The 23,867-nt window shown below is 38.4% G+C and overlaps 1 protein-coding gene across 2 annotated transcripts in view; it reads right to left on the bottom strand.

Moving 5' to 3' along the window:
- LOC136254701 (uncharacterized) overlaps positions 1-23,867 on the bottom strand; it is a 111,826-nt gene that overhangs the window by 79,300 nt on the left and 8,659 nt on the right. For both annotated transcript variants that reach the window (XM_066047439.1, XM_066047440.1), the window contains exons 2-4: positions 9,577-9,644; positions 5,141-5,647; positions 4,891-5,082 (exon numbers count right to left, since the gene is read on the bottom strand). In XM_066047439.1, coding sequence (XP_065903511.1) covers positions 4,891-5,082; positions 5,141-5,647; positions 9,577-9,628 — 751 coding nt within the window. In that variant the 5' untranslated portion in view covers positions 9,629-9,644. The remainder of the gene's footprint in view (positions 1-4,890; positions 5,083-5,140; positions 5,648-9,576; positions 9,645-23,867) is intronic.

The following is a 23,867-nucleotide window of genomic DNA, read 5'->3' as shown; positions in this document are numbered from 1 at the left end:
TTATTGTAGCACAGTAATTTCAAAAGTTCTTGGCTTCTACAGAATTTTGGTTAACCATTCCTTTGGATATCTGGGTAAAGAAAATACAGTAAAATGGAATTTGAAAATTTGCTATCATGCAGTACGATAGTACTGTAAGGACCACAAAGAAGTAGGCGTCACCCACGTGATAGCATCACCCAAAAACCATCTTCAATTTCCCTGACGACAATGAGGCAGTATTGGTTAGGTAAATCTAAGCCCAAACAAGTTTTCAGATCGACCCGAAACACTTTCAACAAGTTGCTGCGGAATTTAAAAAAAATTATTTAATGGAATTTTCTACTGACTGACTAAGTAACTAAGTAACTGACTGATGCCTTCAGACAAGCATAACTCGATAACGGTTAAGGCTACGGGCTTGATTTTTTCACTGTTTGATGTTGCTTCAGCCCGACAGGTACCTTTTGGCATACCGCAGTACGTACAGTGCATTCTTCATGGGCTTACCAGTGTCCCTGTTTGTGTCCCATTCATCTTTGCTGACAGCGAAAAGTGTCGAATTGGTGGTAGAACGTGATGGGTTCCTTTTGTAATGGAAATCCTCCGTATTTTTCATAGTGGCTATTTTGATAGCAGAGGTGCTTTTCAAAGAGTTCTTGATTCGAAATGCTGCATAACATGCTGAACATAGCTGACAACGAAGTGTAATGGATACTTCACTTTTCAGACGATAATTGGGGCACTTGGTGCCATTTCAGATGTGGTATGCATGGATTGCAGAGGTGCTTTTTGAACAGTTCTTGATTCGAAATGCTGCGTAACGCGTTGAACATAGCTGACAACGAAGTGCAATGGATACTTCACTTTTCAGACAATAATTGGAGCATGAGGTGCCATTTCAGATGTGGTATGCATGGGTTCACCAATCATAATAATTATTTACAAAAAAAGTTAACAAACAAGTACACAGAAAACTTTGGAATTTTCAACTAGAGTAGGGACCATAGCACATAGATAAAAAGTACTAAAACAAACTGGAGTAGTGCACGATATTAAATCACAGTAAAGCAATAAGAAGTGTTATATCCCTACTGTGCTCAAGATACCATAATGGAAATGCACAGTAGGGATATAACACTTCTTATTGTTTTACTGTGATTTAATATCATGCACTACTCCAGCTTGTTTCAGTACTTTTTATCGATGTGCTATGGTCCCTACTCTAGTTGATAATTCTAAGTTTTTCTATGTACTTGTTTGTTAACTTTTTTTGTAAATAATTATCATGACTGATGAACCCATGCATGCTGCAAAATAAATGGTGCTGCACACCCCAGCTATATCAGTTATCATCTGAAAAGTGAAGTGTTCATTTACGCTTCGTTGTCAGATATGTTCAACCCATTACATAGCATTTCGGATCAAGAACTGTTTGAAAAGCACCTCTGCAATCCTAAAGAAATGGTGCCACACTCTCCAGTTACATCAATTATCATCTGAAAAGTGAAGTATCCATTATGCTTCAGTGTCAGCTATGTTCAACCTGTTAAACAGCAGTATGAATCAAGGACTGTTTAAAAAGCACCCCTACAATCAAAATAGCCACTATGAAAAATAAAGACAATTTCCGTTACGAAGGAAAGCCATCAAGTGCTACCGTCAAATCGACACTTTTCATTGTCAGCAAAAATGAATCGGACACAAAGGAGGACACTGGTAAGTCCATGAAGAATGCATTGCACATACTGCGGTATGCCAAAAGGCACCTCTTGGGCTGAAGCAACGTCAAAGAGTGAAAAAAATCAAGCCCGTAGCCCTAGCCATTATCAAGTTACGCTTGTCTGAAGGCGTCAGTCAGTTACTTACTTACTCATTCAGTCATTAGAAAATTCTGTTAAATAATTTTAAAAAACTCCATAGCAACTTGTTGAAAGCATTTCGGGTCGATCTGAAGGCTTGTTTGGGCTTAGTTTTACCAAACCAATACTGCCTCATCGTCGTCAGGGAAAATTGAGGATGATTTTTGGGTAATGTTATTTTGTGGGCCACGCCTACTCCTTTGTGGTTCCTATTATACAGTATGATACATACGTAACTCGTTTGGAAAATCCCTATCATACAGTATGATAGGGATTTTCCGAACGAGTTGCGTATGCTGCAATACCATCATTCATATCTTGTTTCATTACTTTTTATTGCTTGAGTCTCTACTTCACTTTTAAATAATTTTAAAACATACTTGTTTGTTTGGTTTCTTTTGTTATAGCATACCGTATAGAGGGAAACTTTAACGCCATTAAAATTTGGCGAATTTGGCGATTGACCATGAATTCACCAAATTTTCCCCATCCAAATATTTTAGAAAATAGCAAACCAAGCCTCAAACTAATCAATTTTCTACTCAACCAAGGGATAGTGGGCCAGGCATTACGCTAGAGCCAAGCCTGCCTCGACTACCACACTAGGTAGCTAGTTACTGTACACGTGGTATCCTCAAACTTCAACTCGAAACGGGCATGACAAGTATAGCGAATCCTACCATGTTAAGTACGATATTCACTATTCCAGAGGGTGTAGATCTACTTTCTATATAGTATTACCTTTTAGTTAGTAGCTGACTCCAGGTGCCAAATCGCTGAGAGGCGTGGCACTCCAGTTCTCGCTTCAGGCACAGCAATTAGTGATCTAATTAATTCAATACGGCGCGCGCTTTGCTAATAATTCACCAAATTTTATTTTGCCAACAGTGGTATTTTGCTTGATTCGCCAAATTTTCCCCCTCCAAAGTTTCCCTCCGTACGGTACTGTGTGACTGTTCTATTAGAATGACTGTTGTATTAGAGTATCTTGAGGTAGCCTTCACCCACCAGCGGGCAAGTCACTATTAATTTTTTCATATTTTCATTACTCTGCCATTATGAATGCAGCTAGACCAATAACAAGGTATGTGGTCATAATGATCAAGTATGAGATCATTATTAACCAACCAAGATCATTACAAGGCATTGTCTCAAACCTATCATGAAGTTACAGGTACGTATATACCGAGTGTAAGTGCTTTAAATAAGTTTTGGCATCTAAATATGCTTTTCAAGGAAAGTGTTGATATGGAAAATTAATGCCTTGATATGCAGGGTCTCATTGCATTACAAAGAAGACAACCAGCCTGATTGAAAATACGTAAAAGGAAAGGCAAGGTACAGGGGCACACGCTCGTTGAAACCCAAAAGGCACATGGCACTGGTGAGTTTTAAATGGTGGCCATGCATTGCATTGTTTGGCCTCCAGCAATGGCTGGTAGGCAGGCAGGCAGGCAGGCAGGCAGGCAGGCAGGCAGGCAGGCAGGCAGGCAGGCAGGCAGGCAGGCAGGCAGGCAGGCAGGCAGGCAGGCAAAATCTTAAGTTTTGGTGATTATTAAAAAATTCTATATCAGGCAGCATGTAACTGTTTTCTTGTTTATTTGATGTTAGATGGACTAATTATAATTCTGTCAAGGTGATTTTCTTCATGTAAGATGTTTCTGGGGTGGTTTTTAAAGGTGGAATTTTAGGCGGTGCTCTTCACTTTTGGGGGGATCCATACTTATTAACAGTACTACAGTACTGTTTGATAAACTTCAACTTCTTCTGAATGTTCTATTAGAGTAGTTTTCAACTTCAAATTGACTGGTTCCAAGAACCGTGCCCAGTTACTCTGATTCACTTGCAACCACAAAAAATTTAAGCTGTGATAGATACTGTAGATTATTCACATTTGAGTTTCACCTCAATCTCATAGGTGGTTTGTCCTGTAGGCATGGCAAATAATCAGTCTCATATCTAGATCGTGTGCTTGTTACCAATGTTTGGTTGTCACACTATAACTCTAACAGACTGCTTTCAAACAACAAAGGCTAGAGCTAATATGATTAACTTATCCTATAGGCATGACAATAGATTGGTATTTTTAACTTTGCAAATGTTTATATATAATTTCACACCAAAGTTGATAACAAGTTATGCCTTTGACCAAAGTATAGCAGTTTTTGTAAGCATGCATTTTTAAAAAGGAAAGCAAAGAAAATAAGTCGGATTGGTATCTTGGGCAAGCCTGAGGTCAAGTTCAGAAAATAGACTACTGGAGATGGAGGGCATTTCCATAGTAAAAGTTGTCTTGTTTCGTAGAAGTGGAAATGTGTGAAAATTTTGTTATTGTTTTTCCCATATACATACCCTTGCCCATACAGGTTTAACCTGTTTTAGTATTCACATGTGACAAAGGACTTAATTACGGATGTACATAGCTTTTTGTCTCTGATTATTTCACTAATGATAGTTTCAATCAAATGGTCAGTGTGCCAGCTTCTTGGGCCAGTACAGTATCATGGAAATTTGTACAAAGGTAGAGGGTAGAACTGGGCAATAGTAAAAAATATTGAGTATCGTGATATTAATTTTCAAATCGTATCATGATATTTAGCCTCTACACAATCGTGATGGATGTAACACTTCTAAATGACTACTAAGTAGTTCTATTCATGAACCATATTCTTGCCTTTTCACAAGAAAGGATCAATGATTAGGTGTAAACAATGTATAAATTAGCAAGTTTGTTAACATAATTCTCAATAGTACAAGCAGCTAACTACTGGTCTATCATTTGGATACTATTGTGACACATATCATTATCGAGATATTTTCATTGCTATTGACTGTCTGGTGGAAATTTTGCTATCGCCCACCACTAGTAGAGGGTGGACAATACATAGTTTGGCAATTACTATTGACATGAAAACAAAAGACAGAAATGATGGAAAGCCAGATGTTAACAAAGAATTTATGGAATTTTAAAAAGCAACAGCCGGCCAGGTCATAATTATGTCAAACTCCAGTAATTTACATTTTCCCTAGTGAATCAGCATGTCAATACCTTTTTTGCAGCTTGTTTCACTTCCACTCCAACTCTGATCGCTTTGACAGGTCCTAGTGTTACTACCAGTTAGCTCATAACCAGTGTTACATGTGAAATTACAAGTATCTCCCTCATAACCCACTCCTACTCTACCAGAACTACATAACATTCCTCCATTGGATGGTGTTGATAGGATATCACATCGGATGTCTAATATATGATATACATGTATATATACACTAATGTAGTTGCAAAACTGTACTCATACCAACTGTAAACTGTATCAGTGGTTGCAGGTTAGTCACAGTAGCATCCTGGGTAGCTACATCGGTTGTATTCAACGCAAAAGTTAATTCATTAGAATAAGCTGTATATCCCACAGTTCTAATATTCCACACTCTATAACGTGAGTCAGGTGGATGATAATATCCTATAACATCTCCAGTTTCAAACTCAATTCTGTCATCATCATTAAGAGTTATATTTACTAGCCAGTAAGTGTTGTTGTTATTATCAACTTCTTCAACTACTTCACTTTCTACTAAATGAACTTCACCCACTTTATCAAATACATCACCACCAGGTGTTGCTTGATGCCACACTTCCAAATAAGGATTAGTTCCACCACTAGATACTCTGTCCATGCTAGCAGTTATACCAGTTACTCTACCATTACAAGTGAAATTAGCACGTGGAACAATAACTTGAAGTCGTTGTAGCAATCTCCGAGTTCCTTTTTGTTGTACTGTGACATGTTCAAAGCAACTTTTGCTACCTAACAACAATATCAAAATTAATAAAATTAGATGTTGCTCAAAATTACATATAAAATTCAAGTTATTTACATAGACGGTTACAAACAAGTATAGCTCACAAAGCGTTCATCTGATCACTTCGAAAAACAGATTTTATTACTTGGCAAAGAGTAAGCCATCTGCCTGTATATAAACTTTTAGCATACAAAAAAAGAACTCACCCACTATGACGTGCTGAATCATTTTGCGTCCTTCCACATTTGTATCGTCATTGTGTTTGTCTGACAATGATGATATCACATGATATCTATATATCAACTGAATCGCCATTACGTGAGGAGTAGTATGACACCAAGCAAAAGGCGATAAAACAAAGTACAGCCGAGTTATGGCCTTTTGTACATTGTTATGTCAAGAAGGAAGACGGAGGGATAGTTCTTTAACTCTTTCAAAGTGAAGCGAGTATCTCTGGGTTGGACAGACCCAACAAAGTATGAGACCATTCAAATCAAAATTTAACGGTGAGTAAGATGGTGTGTATTGTTTTTAGATAGCTTTAACAGTTTTGTGTTATAGAGTTTAGTTTTACAAGGCATGCATACGATCCAGTTTACTGGATTATGCATTTTCAGTGCTTGCGTTTTATAAAACAGCTGCAGGTTTAAGGGTTAAGTAAATAGGATTTAAATTTCATAGAAACTTGTTATAAGATTTTGAGGTCACCCTGAAGGCACTTTGGCGCTTGGTTATGCCTAATCAATACTTCCAAGGTGTTGTGAAGGAAGTGAAACTGGATTTTGGGTGATAGTTTTGGGCAAGAAAGCCCAAACCTCCACAATCCCTACTATTAATACAGTATTTCCAAACTTCACTTGCATGGACAAACTCCTTTAACAACTACATTTTGTATTATGCATTCTGTTAGCAACTAAATGATTTGTACAGATATAGTCTGATAACTTGAGTAAAGTGTAGACCAAAGTTATGTAAGATGGCACTGAACTTTCTATGGGGTCATAAAGTAGTATATAGATGATAAAATTTTGCAGCCTACATACTTGACATAGTGTGACTATAATTAGGTTAGGTCAAGAATTACACCTTAGGTATATTTGGGTCCTACTTGACATTGTCACTATAATGAGGTGACCTTATTAATGAGGTCATGAAATACACCTTAGGTTTGGGAATTACAGTACTTTACATAGTCATTTTAATAAGGTGGTCTTATTAATGAGGTAGTTAAGTACACCTTAGTTATGGTTGGGACATACTTAATTGCCGTGGTCACTATTATGGGGTGGTCTTATTAATGAGGTCATGAAGTACGTGTCTGAGACTTAATTATACTTGACATACAGGGCTGTATCCATTATGGTCTTTGTAAAGAGGTGGTTTTGTACAGAGGTGTTGAAGAAATAGCCACTACGTAAGGGTATTTATCCAGCATACATATATTAATTATAAAGATACTGTTTTTGCTTTTTATTTCCATATTCTGTTCCCAGTTTCTGTTTCCAGTTTCTGTTTCCAGTGTTTCCAACTTTCTATCTTGGCAGTACATTTGACACCATAATATTAAGAGGAGCAATGATATTATGTTTAATCCAGGTGTGCACCCACGACTGGCTGTGAGCATGTGCCTGGTTTACTGAAATTGTTTTTGTAAAATGTGTATGTATGCGTGAGCGTGTCACGCGCGCATGTGTGTGTGTGTGTGTGTGAGGCAGCATAGCCAAGTGACTAGAGCATCGGCCTGGTAATCGAGAGGATCCAGGTTCAATTCTCAGTTATGCCAATTTGGTGTTGTTGTTATTTCCTTGAGCAAGAAACTTTACTCACATTGCTCCAGTCTACCCAGCTGTTTAAATGGGGACCTGGTGGCCTGGTGTCACCTGGAGAAACAGCCCACTCAGCTGTAACATCAATGGGTACCTGGTGCTTACTGGGGAAGCAAAAGCCCAACTGTCTTTGTATCGCTTAGTAGTGTTGGGGTCGTTGTGGAACTTTCAGGTCTGCAACCTCACTCTGTCAAACCTTGGCAGTCCTCCTGCAGGTTACTAGCCCTGCCCCAGGAGAATTTTCCTGCACAAAGCTCAAGTGCCTGAGTGGTGCACAGGCATCCCAGTGCTGGGCATTAATAGAGGTACCTTGCGCGGCTGCTGTAGGTTTTGCTGCAGGCTTTGTGTGTGTGTGCGTGCATGCGTGCGCACGTGCGTGTGTGTGTGTGAGGCAGCATAGAAAAGTGGCTAGAGCGTTGTCCTGGTGATCAAAAGGTCCCAGGTTTGATTCCTAGTTATGCCATTTGGTGGTTTTGTTGTTTCTTTGAGCAAGAAACTTTACTCACATTGCTCCAGTCTACCCAACTGTTAAAATGAGTACCTGGTTACCTGTTGCCAACTGAGGAGGCAGTCTATCCAGCTGTAACATCAATGGGTACTGTGAGACATGGCAAAGCTTCCTGCAGGCCACTAGTCCTACTCCAGGAGGATTTGTTTGTGCTGACTCCTATCACCTGAGTAGTGCACAGGTGTCCCAGTGCTGATTCGTTGGGTAGGTGTGACTGCACCAGCAGCAGCCAAAGTATTTGCTTTTGTTTTGTTATGTGAGTGTGTGTGTGTGAGTGTGTGTGTGTGTGTGTGAATGTGTGTGTGTGTGTACCTAGGTAGCCAAGTGGCTGTATTGAGCATTGGCCGGGTAATCCAAAGGTTCCAGCTTTAATGCCCATTATACCAATTTGGTGTTGTTCTTTCCTTGAGCAAGAATTTTACTCACATGGCATTGCTCCAGTCTATCCAGCTGTATGTATATTGGAGAACTGGTGGCCTAAAGAAGCAGCCCACCCAGCTGAAACATCAATGGGTACCTGGTGTTTACTGGGGAAGCAAATGCCCAACTGTCCTTGTTTTGTTTAACCTTTTTGCAAACTTCAGGTTCCATAGCCTCTCTGCATGAAATCTGCATGAACAGTCCTCCTGTGGGTTACCAGGAGGATTTGCTTGCATAAGGCTCAAGTACCCGAGTGACCAATGCTTTAGCCAAACATACTCTACTATGTTAAATGCAACAAGCCTGATTTCTTTACTGCTAAGCATTGCAAGAGATACATTTCATCTTGTGATACATGAGTTGGTGACAAGCGTCCCAGTGCATGGCAATAGCTGTGTTGCGCAAGGCTGCTGTAGGCTTTGTTTTGCTTTGTGTACCTACCTATCTATGTTTATCCGTACGCATCCACAGGAGCAAACTCATTAGATGGTAAAAGTAGCCAATATATAAGAATTGAAAGCTAAGCAAACCCTGTATTAACCTTTCACACAGATGTGAGCTTTAATATGCTGTAGCTAATTGCATAATGGTGTATACAATTTTTAGATGATGTATGTAAGATGGTATACAGCTTTTAAAAATGAATAACTATGATGTTATGTTGTTTGTTAAATACCAAGCTTATACTAATTATGTCACACAGCACATAGGAAAGTCCTGATTAAATGTTTTCAGTCACAGATCACCAGTACCCCATATATACAATGAAAACTGTTTAATAATAGGAAGGCTGTATTATACTGTACAATTACTTATTGCAGTCCCCCAATAGAACTCATTCAAAATAAAGCATAAATTTAGCTTGAAAGTTGTAGCTCATGTGAACGAAGGCAGAGATACATGAACGTATAACTCCAGAAAACAATTTAAGCACCTGATTAAAAATATAAGGTGGCAGCCAAAATAACTGCAGTGAAGCAAGTAAATACACAAAAAATTAACTAAAGCAATATTTAATCTCAATAATTATAAACACTGACACTATTGTGAACTGCTAATAAGTAGTAACCTTAAACACTTTTATGCTTTAACAATTAGGCAAATGAACATTACATGTATATATACATACATACATACACACACACTCAAATTTTAATACATACTGTATGCACTTGCTTACCTGAAAGTTTAAAACATAGTAGCATCAAGAAGTAAGCAAAAAATATTTTCATGATTACAAAATATGACCTATACAATCACACACAAGAAATTGATATACATGACATACAGTGTGAAGTACGTATGTAAGTACACACACACAAGCCGTAGTATATAAGCAGAATTTACTGTGCATGCCCAGTTTACATTCTCCTACCCTGACATTATGACCATTTTCCTCTCTTTCTCTCCAATGTGTGATATGTGATATGGATTCTTGTTAAGCATATAAACAGCAAACGTTTTTTTTGTATGCACATATAGCATATGGTACAAAGCATCCATAAATTAATATAATTACAGAAATTATTACAAGTACTGCTATATATGTCTATCAATAAATATTATATAAATCACTGGAAAAGTGAAATGGTTAAACAACATTCACAAGAGAAAGCACATAAAAAGGATATCATCTAATTTACGGTTATATAATTTAATCTCTGCTTAACCAATAATCAAGACACACGGTAGTGTGTCGTGCGGCCCAAGAAGCCGGCGCGTAACACCCGTGAGTATATTGACAGGAAGAAAGAAAACGCTATTTTCGCACCTCCGTAGCTCTGTGCTTCCTTGATGAAACAAGACGATTTTTGCTGTGGACATGCCCCCCAACTGCAGCACTCTACATTCCAAATTTGAGCGAAATCGCTTCGCGCGTTCCCGAGATATGCGACTTCAAAAATTGGCTCAGTTTCTTCGTTTTTTTTTTCTTCTTATTTTTCTTTTTCTTGTCGCACACTTACAAAAACTGCTATAAAACTCGAACGCGTTATCCGATTGCCTTGAAATTTAGCACACAGAAGGGGGGTATAAAGGCGCATCTCGGTACCAACTTTGGCTGGAATACCATAAACAGACAAAGAGTTATGAGCGATTATGTACGAAAAATAACACCAATATGTTGTCACGCCTACAGGGTAAACCGCGTATGGGAAGAAGCTGAAAATCGGTGGGTGAATAGGTTAACTATTGAACCTCAAACCTTTTGTGGTTTGAAAGAAATCGAGCTAAAAACCAGGAAGATACAGCGAAAAAATCAACAGTGTGTAACAATTACGCAATCGAGATTAGCTAATTTTTAATATTTTTATTTTATTTTTATTATTATTATTATTATGCTTGCCACGCCTACCAGGTAAACCGCTTGGGGTAATGCTTTGAAAATCGCTGTACAGATGGAGTTATCATCTTAGAAAGGCTCTTCAATGGTGTAGAAGAATCAGACTTAAAGCCACGGAGTTATAACACGAAATCCAACTTGGTGTAGCAAGTGCGAGATCGAGATACTCTAATAGAGCAGTCATCCTAATAGAGCAGTCACCCTGAACAGAATTCAAGAGATCAGTTAGAAATAAGTAACCTGTATAGAGATCAGCTACAAACAAATCACCCTGTAGAGAGTTCAGCTACAAACAATTCACCCTGTTAAAACATCAGTTAGAAGAAGATTTCTTGTAGAGAGTTCAGATACAAACAAATCACCCTGTTGAAAGATCAGTTAGAAGATGTCACCTTGTAGATACTTCAGTTACAAAGAAACCACCATGTAGAGAATTCAGCTACAAACTAGTGACCCTGTAGATACATCAGCTAGAAGAAGTTACCTTGTAGAGAGTTCAGCTACAAAGAAACCATTCTGTAAAGAGCTCAGCTGCAAACAAATCACCTATACAGAATTCAGCTACAAACAAATCACCCTGTAGAGAGATCAGCTAGAAGAAGTTACCTTGTAGATAGTTCAGCTACAAACAAATCATCCTGTAGAGAGATCAGCTAGAAGAAGTTACCTTGTAGATAGTTCAGCTACAAACAATTCACCCTGTACAGAGCTCAGTTAAAAGAGGTTTCCTTGTAAAAAGTTCAGCTACAAACAAATCACCCTGTAGAGAGATAAGTAAGAAGAAGTTACCTTGTAGATCGTTCAGCTACAAACAATTCACTCTGTAAAGAGATCAGCTAGAAGAAGTTACCTTGTAGAGAGTTCAGCTACAAAGAAACCATCATGTAGAGAATTCAGCCGCAAACAAATCATGTATAGAGAGTTCAGCTACAAACAAATCTCCCTGTAGAGAGATCAGCTAGAAGAAGTTTCCTTGTAGAGAGTTCTGCTACAAACAAATCACTCTGTAGAAATATCAGCTAGAAGAAATCACCTCGTAGAGAGTTCAGCTTCAAAGAAACAATCATGTGAGAGTTCAGGTACAAACAAATTGTCCTGTAGAGAGATCAGCTAGAAGAAGTTACCTTGTAGAGAGTTCAGCTACAACGAAACCACCATGTAGAGAGTTCAGCTACAAACAAATCACCTGTAGAGAGTTCAGCTAGAAACAAGTCACCCTGTAGAGAGATCAGCTAGAAACAATTCACCTTGTAGAGAGTTCAGCTAGAAGAAGTCACATTGTAGAGAGTTCAGCTACAAAGAAACCACCATTTAGAGAGTTCAGCTGCAAACAAATCACCCAGTAGAAAGTTCAGCTATGAACAGATCACCCTGTTGAGAGTTCAGTTAGAAACAAGGAATCCTGTAGAGAGATCACCTAGAAGTATCGCCTTGTAGAGTTCAGCTACAAACAAATCACCTGTAGAGAGTTCAGCTACAAACAAATCACCCTGTAGAGAGATCAGCTAGAAGAAGTTACCTTGTAGGGATTTCAGCTACAAACAAATCACCCTGTAGAGAGTTCAGCTACAAAGAAACTATTCTGTAAAGAGCTCAGCTGCAAACAAATCACTTGTACAGAATTCAGCTACAAACAAATCACCCTGTAGAGAGATCAGCTAGAAGAAATTACCTTGTAGATAGTTCAGCTACAAACAAATCACCCTGTAGAAAGATCAGTTAGAAGAAGTTACCTTGGAGAAAGTTCAGCTACAAAGAAACCATTTTGTAAAGAGCTCAGCTGCAAACAAATCACCTGTACAGAATTCAACTACGAACAAATCACCCTTTAGAGAGATCAGCTATAAGAAGTTACCTTGTAGATAGTTCAGCTACAAACAAATCTCCCTGTAGAGAGATCAGCTAGAAGAAATTACCTTGTAGAGAGTTCAGCTACAAAGAAACCACCATGTAGAGAGTTCAGCTGCAAACAAATCACCTGTAGAGAGTTCAGCTAGAAACAAGTCACCCTGTAGAGAGATCAGCTAAAAACAAGTCACCCTGTAGAGAGTTCAGCTAGAAGAAGTCACATTGTAGAGAGTTCAGCTACAAAGAAATCTCCCTGTAGAGAGATCAGCTAGAAGAAATTACCTTGTAGAGAGTTCAGCTACAAAGAAACCACCATGTAGAGAGTTCAGCTGCAAAGAAATCACCCTGTAGAAAATTCTGCCAGAAACAAATTGCCCTGTAGAAAGATCAGTTAGAAGAAGTTACCTTTTAGAGAGTTCAGCTACAAAGAAACCATTCTGTAAAGAGCTCAGCTGCAAACAAATCACCTATACAGAATTCAGCTACAAACACATCACCCTGTAGAGAGATCAGCTAGAAGAAGTTACCTTGTAGATCGTTCAGCTACAAACAATTCACCCTGTAGAGAGAGCAATTAGAAGAAGTCACCTTGTAGAGTGTTCAGTTACAAAGAAACCACCATGGAGATTTCTGTAATCAATATATGTGACCGGATTTGCGAAAAGGGGTCTTCCACACACATCCAATTCCGTAAACGTTGGAGACCATAACTCAGTGTTCAAGTAACATATTAACCTGAAAATTTCACCATGTATTCAGCTATAGTGGTGCTCACCACTGCCCAAATATCAAGGCAATAGCGCTTTCCAATCTGAAGTTATCAATTGTCAAAGTTGGCAAATTGGATGTGTGTGGAAGACCCCTTTTCGCAAATCCGGTCACATATGTATTATACAGTATATATAATTTGTACATTACTGATAAAATATTTAAAGTACATCTACTTCATCTTTTCTTCTTCCTGTAGTAAAGAAAAAAACATAGGTTAAAAATGTCCCAAAGCTGGCCATAGGCCGGCTTTGGGGTATACAAATACAAAAAGAAATGAAATCTAATCCAAAACAGCCAAGCTGTAAAAAAAGTGTGCGGCCCTCAGAAAGGCTATGGTGAAAAAAGATGTGAAATCCAAGGTGGCGGCCAAGAAATGGCTGTGATGGTAGGTTAGTGGTAAAAATTTTAATAACGACAATTCAGGTGAATTTTTGTGAAGCGGCACAAAAATTCACCTGAATTGTCATTATTAAAATTTTTACCACTAACCTACCATCACAGCCATTTCTTGGCCGCCACCTTGGATTTCACATCTTTTTTCACCATAGCCTTTCTGAGGGCCGCACACTTTTTTTACAGCTTGGCTGTTTTGGATTAGATACTAAATAGCAATATATATAGTATGGGATTGAATTGGCATTTCAGGTGTTCACCTCCTTGACCAAAATCATGGTGGCAATGATGACAATTCAATCAATTTTAACAATGGCTGCACGCACTGTTATAATAAGAATTACAATCATTTCTTGGCTGCCACCTCTGATTTAACAACCTTAATTTTTACCCAAGTTGCACCCTTTTTATACCTTGTATGGATAGTCATCCTGCTTTCTTGTTACAATCTCCTGATCTATGGCAATTCCCTAGTTTTGACCACCAAGTGTGATAAGATTGTGCTCAGCAAGAATCAAGGTTGCCTGCTAATGGAGTTGGTTATGTTTCAGACCTTCTGGTACTGCACCTTTTGTTAGTCTGGTGCCACCCATCCCTTGCAAAAATGAAGGGTCTGGTTAAGTACAAATATTAAATCATTCCTAATGCTAAAAATCGGCGGTAGTCAGTGCCAATGACATTAACACACAAATTGCCTTGGCAATATAAAGCTTTTGTTTGAATTGGGGTGCAATTGTCTGGTGTAATCACCAGTTACATACTCTGTCTGATATATTGTATCTGTATTTTGCCAGATCTTTACTTTCTGCAAAGGGGTGGGCAGCGCCAGACTACTTTTTAGCCTAATAGCTTCTGGTAATTAAACAGCTCTTGCAGGCCTTGTCTTCTACTGAATATTGTATGTGTGAAGTTTCTATGATTTCCATTCCTTATCAACTTTATCAGCTAGGCACTCAGGGAGATGGCGAACAAAGAAAGATCAGTAACTTGTAAAGTAACCTGCACTACAAGTGGGAGGGAGTAACCAACCTATCATCATGCGACATAAGTGCAAGATACTACAATCTACCCTACCTGTTTGTGCCTTGTGCAATTGCTGTGACTCAGTTATTCCTTTTAATTAGCTACTGTTTTACAGTAAGTAACCTGCACTACAAGTGGGAGGGAGTAACTAACCTACTATCATGCGCCTTGGATTTTCAAAGTGCAAGTCAAAATGGTAATGGAGCAGGTGGTTGTTTGAAGGGAATTTGGCACTATACAAGACTGGATGATTTAGGTAATTATTAAAACCTTATGGTTATGTTAAGAGCAAGACTGAGGGCCTGCTATAGGTATCCATTCAAAATAGGAAAGTGCTTTATTTTATTGTTTCTGGAAATTTTCACACAGATTTACCTTATGATAAGGCAAACAAGTGCTAATTTGCTATTGAAATGTTTGCAGTATTTAATATGGACATAATTTTTATTATGTAAATATCCAAAAGTGGTCACGTGACCATTCACTCTGATGAATTTCACACGGACTGATCTTAAACAAGTACAAATAATTATATTATTGAACTGTCTATTGCTTTCAATATTAGTACAGTGTTAACTGTAAATACCCAAAAAGTGGTTACGTGGCCAACAATCCCATTACAGCTATAGACGGGTTTAGTGCGAAGGTGTGGTCACCTTATATAACCTAAAAAAATCACTTGAATTATACATCCACCATTTTTGTAAGGCAAAACATGAAGCTTGACATGAGTGATTGCGTGTTCAGGATGCCTTCCAGTTGTGCTGCTATATACATGCCATGAGAGGAAACAAGAAATATGGAATTGAGCTTTGTGGATTCTCCAAGAGAAGAGATTATCTTAGTGCAGTTTCGAGTGTGGCAGTTGTAACTTGAGAGAGCTTTGGGACAGCTGTATTTGTGTTGAGTGAGGTATTGTGAACTTTCAAGACTCGTTTCAATGTTAGACAGCTAGCTAGGTTCTTCCCACTATTATTTCAACTCAGTGAACTGATTTAAGATAGCTACATAATACTGCATGGCATATCTGTTTAGCATCCTCTGTACTGGAAGGCATATCACGATGTACCATCAGGCTATTTATTCCAGATTGCCTACATTCTACCAAGTGAAGAATATCTCATTTTATTTAACACAGTGACCCATGTATCATGTAGTGCTGGAAGGATGGTGCTGCTAAATGACTATACGGTAGTTTGACATCATTGGGTTTTACTAATCAGTGTATGCAAGTTATGTACCTGAGCCAGATGTGTGAAGTTAGACTACATGTTAAATAATGATGGGCTGCAAAGTTGCACTTGCGTACTATAAGTAATTATAAAACACATTAAGTATATCAAGACACACGGTAGTGTGTCGTGCGGCCCAAGAAGCCGGCGTGCCACCCGTGATCAAGACACACGGTAGTGTGTCGTGCGGCCCAAGAAGCCGGCGTGCCACCCGTGATCAAGACACACGGTAGTGTGTCGTGCGACCCAAGAAGCCGGCGTGCCACCCGTGAGTATATTAACAGGAAGAAAGAAAACGCAATTTTCACACCTATGTAGCTCTGTGATCCCTTATCCGATTGGAACCAAATTTGCTAGAGAGGTGCCGGCCGGTAAGGGGAGTCTACACACCAAATTTGAAGAAAATCGCTCCAGCCATTTCCGAGATACGAGCGAACAAAATTTCGTTTTAATTTCTTCGTTTTTTTTTTTCTTCTTCTTCTTCTTCTTCTACTTCTTCATTTCTCACATTCGCAAAATCCGCCATAAAACACGAATGCGTGCTCGGATCGGGCTGAAATTTGGCACACTTAAAGGGCTCATTAAGGCGGATCTGTGTACCAACTTTGGTAGGAATTCGATGAACATTCACGGAGTTATGACCGCCGATTATTTGCGTAAAATAAGGTCGAAGGTCTGTCACGCCTACAGGGTAAACTCCTTTGAGGAATCAGTTGAAAATTGATATGTAGATGGAGCAACCATCGTAGGAGTGCCTTTTTGTGGTTTGAAAGGAATCGGAATAAAGACCACGGAGATATGACACAAAACCCGACCTGTGTCAAAATTACGCAATCGATTTTTATGAATAAAAAACTATTAGTTTTCGTATCTACCAGGCAAACCGCTTAGAGCAATGAGCTGAAAATCAGTATGTAGCTGGAATAATCATCATGGAAAGTCCTTCCAGTAGTACAGAAGAATTGGATTACAAACCACTGAGTTATGATTCGAAACCCAACTACGTGTTGCAAATGCGAGATCGAGATATTCTAATAGAACAGTCACCCTATTAGAACATTCAGTGTATAGCTACACATGCATGCACGCATACAGTTCATATTACTTACAAGTTATTAGTTCATTGTGTAATAATAATGGAATTGATTTATTTGATAGTGCTTCTCTTTGTTCTTGTAGAAAAAAAGCAAAGAAAAAGATGTGATATCTATATGCATAAATATTGGAATTCATTTATTTGATGGTGTTTCTATTTGTTCTTGTAGAAAAAAACACAGAAAAGATGTGATATCCATGCATAGCTACCAAACTGGATGCTGCCAAGCTATATACATCATGGCTGCACCAAAGGCTAAGCCTGTACAAGGGTGCTTCCACAACATACAACATACACAAAAAACTTGACACACACCTACATAAACTATACATTGTACCGATAATGTAGCATTGTTCATTATATGATTATATCACCTTTATACCAATTATCAAACTTCAACAAACATTAAGCACAATAATATTTATTATTTTCAATGTACGTAACTACACTCACTAATATAGAGAACATGCAATGCAGTTATAAGTAGGGCTCAGCTTTCAAGTGCATTATTATTTATACAACATTGGATATTCAAATAATATGATATTCAGGATGCTGTTCAACATTCTACTACTAAATCATTTATAATCATTAAGTGAATGCAGTACGTAGGACTAAACAGTATATAAATCTATGGGCTGCTCACTGGCAGCTCCACCTTACAATCAAAACTGCATAGTGAGGCTTTGCTGAAAACATAACATCATCCATAGCAGTGTTGTTTTAGTAAGGAATTTTAGTTTTAGTTATAGTCATGGCCAGTTTCGTCAATTTATTTTAGGTATAGTTTTAGTAATCTTTCCTAATTTCTTTTAGTTATTGATTTAGTTAAGGTTAGCTATATTTCTGTGTCATTTTAGTTTTAGTTAAAAGATGTGAAAATCTTTTAATTATAGTTTTAGTAAAATTATAAAAACCCAATTATAGTTTTAGCTGTACATAAGAAAATCTTTTGGTTTTAGTTATCTTAATTCTTTTTAGTTTTAGATTTAGTACTGGTAAATTATTCTGTTGCGTTTTAGCTATAGATTTAGAGTTTTAGTTTAATTAATATATTATGAAGTTGCTTTTAGTTTTGATTAACTAAAACACATATATATATATGTCTTACTAAAAGTACTTCAGGTTTAGTCATAGTTAACTAAAACAACACTAATCCTTAGATATCCATCGGAAACCCTCAGTCTCCACCACATCTGGAGTTTGCATTCTTACAGCAAGGTATCAAGACACACGGTAGTGTGTCGTGCGGCCCAAGAAGCCCGCGCGTAACACCCGTGAGTATATTGACAGGAAGAAAGAAAACGCAATTTTCGCACCTCCGTAGCTCTGTGCTTCCTTGATGAAACAAGACGATTTTTGCTGTGGACATGCCCCTCAACTGCAGCACTCCACATTCCAAATTTGAGCGAAATCGCTTTGCGCGTTCCCGAGATATGCGACTTCAAAAATTGGCTCAGTTTCTTCGGTTTTTTTCTTCTTCTTATTTTTCTTTTTCTTGTCGCACACTTACAAAAACTGCTATAAAACTCGCACGCCATATCCGATTGCCTTGAAATTTGGCACACAGAAGGGGGATATAAAGGCGCATCTCGGTACCAACTTTGGCTGGAATACGATAAACAGGCAAAGAGTTATGAGCGATTATTCACGAAAATTAACACCAATATGTTGTCACGCCTACAGGGTAAACCGCGTATGGGAAGAAGCTGAAAATCGGTGGGTGAATAGGTTAACTATTGAACCTCAAACCTTTTGTGGTTTGAAAGAAATCGAGCTAAAAACCAGGAAGATACAACGAAAAAACCAACAGTGTGTAACAATTACGCAATCGAGATTAGCTAATAAAAAACGACTGCTTGCCACGCCTACCAGGTAAACCGCTTGGGGTAATGCTTTGAAAATCGCTGTACAGATGGAGTTATCATCTTAGAAAGGCTCTTCAATGGTGTAGAAGAATCAGACTTAAAACCACGGAGTTATAACACGAAATCCAACTTAGTGTAGCAAGTGCGAGATCGAGATACTCTAATAGAGCAGTCATCCTAATAGAGCAGTCATCCTAATAGAGCAGTCACCCGAAGAGAATTCAAGAGATCAGCTAGAAACAAGTAACCTGTATAGAGATCAGCTACAAACAAGCCACCCTGTAGAGAGATCAGCCACAAACAATTCACCCTGTAGAGAGATCAGCTAGAAGAAGTTACCTTGTAGGAAATTCATGCAACTAAAGAAAGAGATAATTCAGCTAGAAGAAATCACCTTGTAGAGTTCAGCTACAAAGAAACCACAATGTAGAGAGTTCAGATACAAAGAAACCACCATGTAGAGAATTCGTTTACAAACAAGTCACCCTATAGAAAGATCAGCTAGAAGAAGTTACCTCGTAGAGAGTTCAGTTACAAAGAAACCACCATGTAGAGAATTCATTTACAAACTAGTGACCCTGTAGAGACATCAGCTAGAAGAAGTTACCTTGTAAAGAGTTCAGCTACATAGAAACCATTCTGTAAAGAGCTCAGCTGCAAACAGATCACCTGTACAGAATTCAGCTACAAACAAATCACCCTGTAGAGAGATCAGCTAGAAGAAGTTACCTTGTTGATAGTTCAGCTACAAAGAAACCATCATGTAGAGAGTTCAGCTACAAACAAATCTCCCTGTAGAGAGATCAGCTAGAAGAAGTTACCTTGTAGAGAGTTCAGCTTCAAACAAATCAGCCTGTAGAAAGATCAGCTAGAAGAGGTCACCTTGTAGAGAGTTCAGTTACAAAAAAACCACCATGTAGAGAGCTCAGCTACAAACCAGTGACCTTGTAGAGACTTCAGCTAGAAGAAGTTACCTTGTAGATAGTTCAGCTACAAAGAAACCATTCTTTAAAGAGCTCAGCTGCAAACAAATCACCTGTAAAGAATTCAGCTACAAATAAATCACCCTGTAGAAAGATGAGCTAGAAAAAGTTACCTTGTAGAGAGTTCAGTTACAAAGAAACCACCATGTAGAGAATTCAGCTACAAACTAGTGACCCTGTAAAGACATCAGCTAGAAGAAGTTACCTTGAGAGAGTTCAGCTACAAAGAAACCATTATTTAAAGAGCTCAGCTGCAAACAAATCACCTATATAGAATTCAGCTACAAACAAATCACCATGTAGAGAGATCAGCTAGAAGAAGTTAACTTGTAGAGAGTTCAGCTACAAACAAATCACCCTGTATAGAGATCAGCTAGAAGAAGTTACCTTGTAGAGAGTTCAGCTTCAAACAAATCACCCTGTTGAAAGATCAGCTACAAACAAATCTCCCTGTAGAGAGATTAGCTAGAAGTTATCTTGTAGAGAGTTCAGCTACAAAGAAACCATCATGTAGAGAGTTCAGCTACAAACAAATCTCCCTGTAGAGAGATCAGCTAGAAGAAGTTACCTTGTAGAGAGTTCAGCTTCAAACAAATCACCCTGTAGAAAGATCAGCTAGAAGAGGTCACCTTGTAGAGAGTTCGGTTACAAAAAAACCACCATGTAGAGAGCTCAGCTACAAACCAGTGACCTTGTAGAGACTTCAGCTAGAAGAAGTTACCTTGTAGATAGTTCAGCTACAAAGGAACCATTCTTTAAAGAGCTCAGCTGCAAACAAATCACCTGTAAAGAATTCAGCTACAAATAAATCACCCTGTAGAAAGATGAGCTAGAAAAAGTTACCTTGTAGAGAGTTCAGTTACAAAGAAACCACCATGTAGAGAATTCAGCTACAAACTAGTGACCCTGTAAAGACATCAGCTAGAAGAAGTTACCTTGAGAGAGTTCAGCTACAAAGAAACCATTATTTAAAGAGCTCAGCTGCAAACAAATCACCTATATAGAATTCAGCTACAAACAAATCACCATGTAGAGAGATCAGCTAGAAGAAGTTAACTTGTAGAGAGTTCAGCTACAAACAAATCACCCTGTATAGAGATCAGCTAGAAGAAGTTACCTTGTAGAGAGTTCAGCTACAAAGAAACCACCATGTAGAGAGTTCAGCTGCAAAGAAATCACCCTGTATAAAATTCTGCCACGAACAAATTGCCCTGTAGAAAGATCAGTTAGAAGAAGTTACCTTGTAGAGAGTTCAGCTACAAAGAAACCATTCTGTAAAGAGCTCAGCTGCAAACAAATCACCTGTACAGAATTCAGCTACAAACAAATCACCCTGTAGAGAGATCAACTAGAAGAAATTACTTTGTAGAGAGTTCAGCTACAAAGAAACCACCATGTAGAGAGTTCAGCTGCAAACAAATCACCCTGTAGAAAATACAGCCACAAACAAATTGCCCTGTAGAAAGATCAGTTAGATGAAGTTACCTTTTAGAGAGTTCAGCTACAAAGAAACCACCCTGTAGAGAGATCAGCTAGAAGAAGTTACCTTGTAGATCGTTCAGCTACAAACAAATCACCCTGTAGAGAGATCAGCTAGAAGAAGTTACCTTGTAGAGAGTTCAGCTACAAAGAAACCACCATGTAGAGAGTTCAGCTGCAAAGAAATCACCCTGTAGAAAATTCTGCCACAAACAAATTGCCCTGTATAGAGAGATCAGTTAGAAGAAGTTACCTTTTAGAGAGTTCAGCTACAAAGAAACCATTCTGTAAAGAGCTCAGCTGCAAACAAATCACCTGTACAGAATTCAGCTACAAACAAATCACCCTGTAGAGAGATCAGCTAGAAGAAATTACCTTGTAGAGAGTGAAGCTACAAACAAATCACCCTATTGAAAAATCAGCTTGTAGAAGTCACCTTGTAGAAAGTTCAGTTACAAAGAAACCATTCTGTAAAGAGCTCAGCTGCAAACAAATCACCCTGTATGAGAGATCAGCTAGAAGAAGTTAACTTGTAGAGAGTTCAGCTACAAAGAAACCATCATTTAGAAAGTTCAGCTTCAAACAAATCACCTGTAGAGAGTTCAGCTAAAAACAAATCTCCCTGTAGAGAGATCAGCTAGAAGAAGTTACCTTGTAGAGAGTGAAGCTACAAACAAATCACCCTATTGAAAAATCAGCTAGAAGAAGTCACCTTGTAGAAAGTTCAGTTACAAAGAAACCACCATGTAGAGAGTTCAGCTACAAACTAGCCACCTTGTAGAGACATCAGCTAGAAAAGTTACCTTGTAGAGAGTTCAGCTACAAAGAAACCATTCTGTAAAGAGCTCAGCTGCAAACAAATCACCTGTACAGAATTCAGCTACAAACAAATCACCCTGTAGAGAGATCAGCTAGAAGAAGTTAACTTGTAGAGAGTTCAGCTACAAAGAAACCATCATTTAGAAAGTTCAGCTTCAAACAAATCACCTGTAGAGAGTTCAGCTACAAACAAATCTCCCTGTAGAGAGATCAGCTAGAAGAAGTTACCTTGTAGAGAGTTCAGCTTCAAACAAATCACCCTGTAGAAAGATCAGCTAGAAGAGGTCACCTTGTAGAGAGTTCAGTTACAAAAAAACCACCATGTAGAGAGCTCAGCTACAAACCAGTGACCTTGTAGAGACTTCAGCTAGAAGAAGTTACCTTGTAGATAGTTCAGCTACAAAGAAACCATTCTTTAAAGAGCTCAGCTGCAAACAAATCACCTGTAAAGAATTCAGCTACAAATAAATCACCCTGTAGAAAGATGAGCTAGAAAAAGTTACCTTGTAGAGAGTTCAGTTACAAAGAAACCACCATGTAGAGAATTCAGCTACAAACTAGTGACCCTGTAAAGACATCAGCTAGAAGAAGTTACCTTGAGAGAGTTCAGCTACAAAGAAACCATTATTTAAAGAGCTCAGCTGCAAACAAATCACCTATATAGAATTCAGCTACAAACAAATCACCATGTAGAGAGATCAGCTAGAAGAAGTTAACTTGTAGAGAGTTCAGCTACAAACAAATCACCCTGTATAGAGATCAGCTAGAAGAAGTTACCTTGTAGAGAGTTCAGCTACAAAGAAACCACCATGTAGAGAGTTCAGCTGCAAAGAAATCACCCTGTATAAAATTCTGCCACGAACAAATTGCCCTGTAGAAAGATCAGTTAGAAGAAGTTACCTTGTAGAGAGTTCAGCTACAAAGAAACCATTCTGTAAAGAGCTCAGCTGCAAACAAATCACCTGTACAGAATTCAGCTACAAACAAATCACCCTGTAGAGAGATCAGCTAGAAGAAATTACCTTGTAGAGAGTGAAGCTACAAACAAATCACCCTATTGAAAAATCAGCTTGTAGAAGTCACCTTGTAGAAAGTTCAGTTACAAAGAAACCATTCTGTAAAGAGCTCAGCTGCAAACAAATCACCCTGTATGAGAGATCAGCTAGAAGAAGTTAACTTGTAGAGAGTTCAGCTACAAAGAAACCATCATTTAGAAAGTTCAGCTTCAAACAAATCACCTGTAGAGAGTTCAGCTACAAACAAATCTCCCTGTAGAGAGATCAGCTAGAAGAAGTTACCTTGTAGAGAGTGAAGCTACAAACAAATCACCCTATTGAAAAATCAGCTAGAAGAAGTCACCTTGTAGAAAGTTCAGTTACAAAGAAACCACCATGTAGAGAGTTCAGCTACAAACTAGCCACCTTGTAGAGACATCAGCTAGAAAAGTTACCTTGTAGAGAGTTCAGCTACAAAGAAACCATTCTGTAAAGAGCTCAGCTGCAAACAAATCACCTGTACAGAATTCAGCTACAAACAAATCACCCTGTAGAGAGATCAGCTAGAAGAAGTTAACTTGTAGAGAGTTCAGCTACAAAGAAACCATCATTTAGAAAGTTCA

This window comes from Dysidea avara, chromosome 4 (genome assembly GCF_963678975.1).
Source record: "Dysidea avara chromosome 4, odDysAvar1.4, whole genome shotgun sequence".
Lineage (NCBI taxonomy): Eukaryota > Metazoa > Porifera > Demospongiae > Dictyoceratida > Dysideidae > Dysidea > Dysidea avara.
This window is presented reverse-complemented; position numbering and strand designations above follow the sequence as displayed.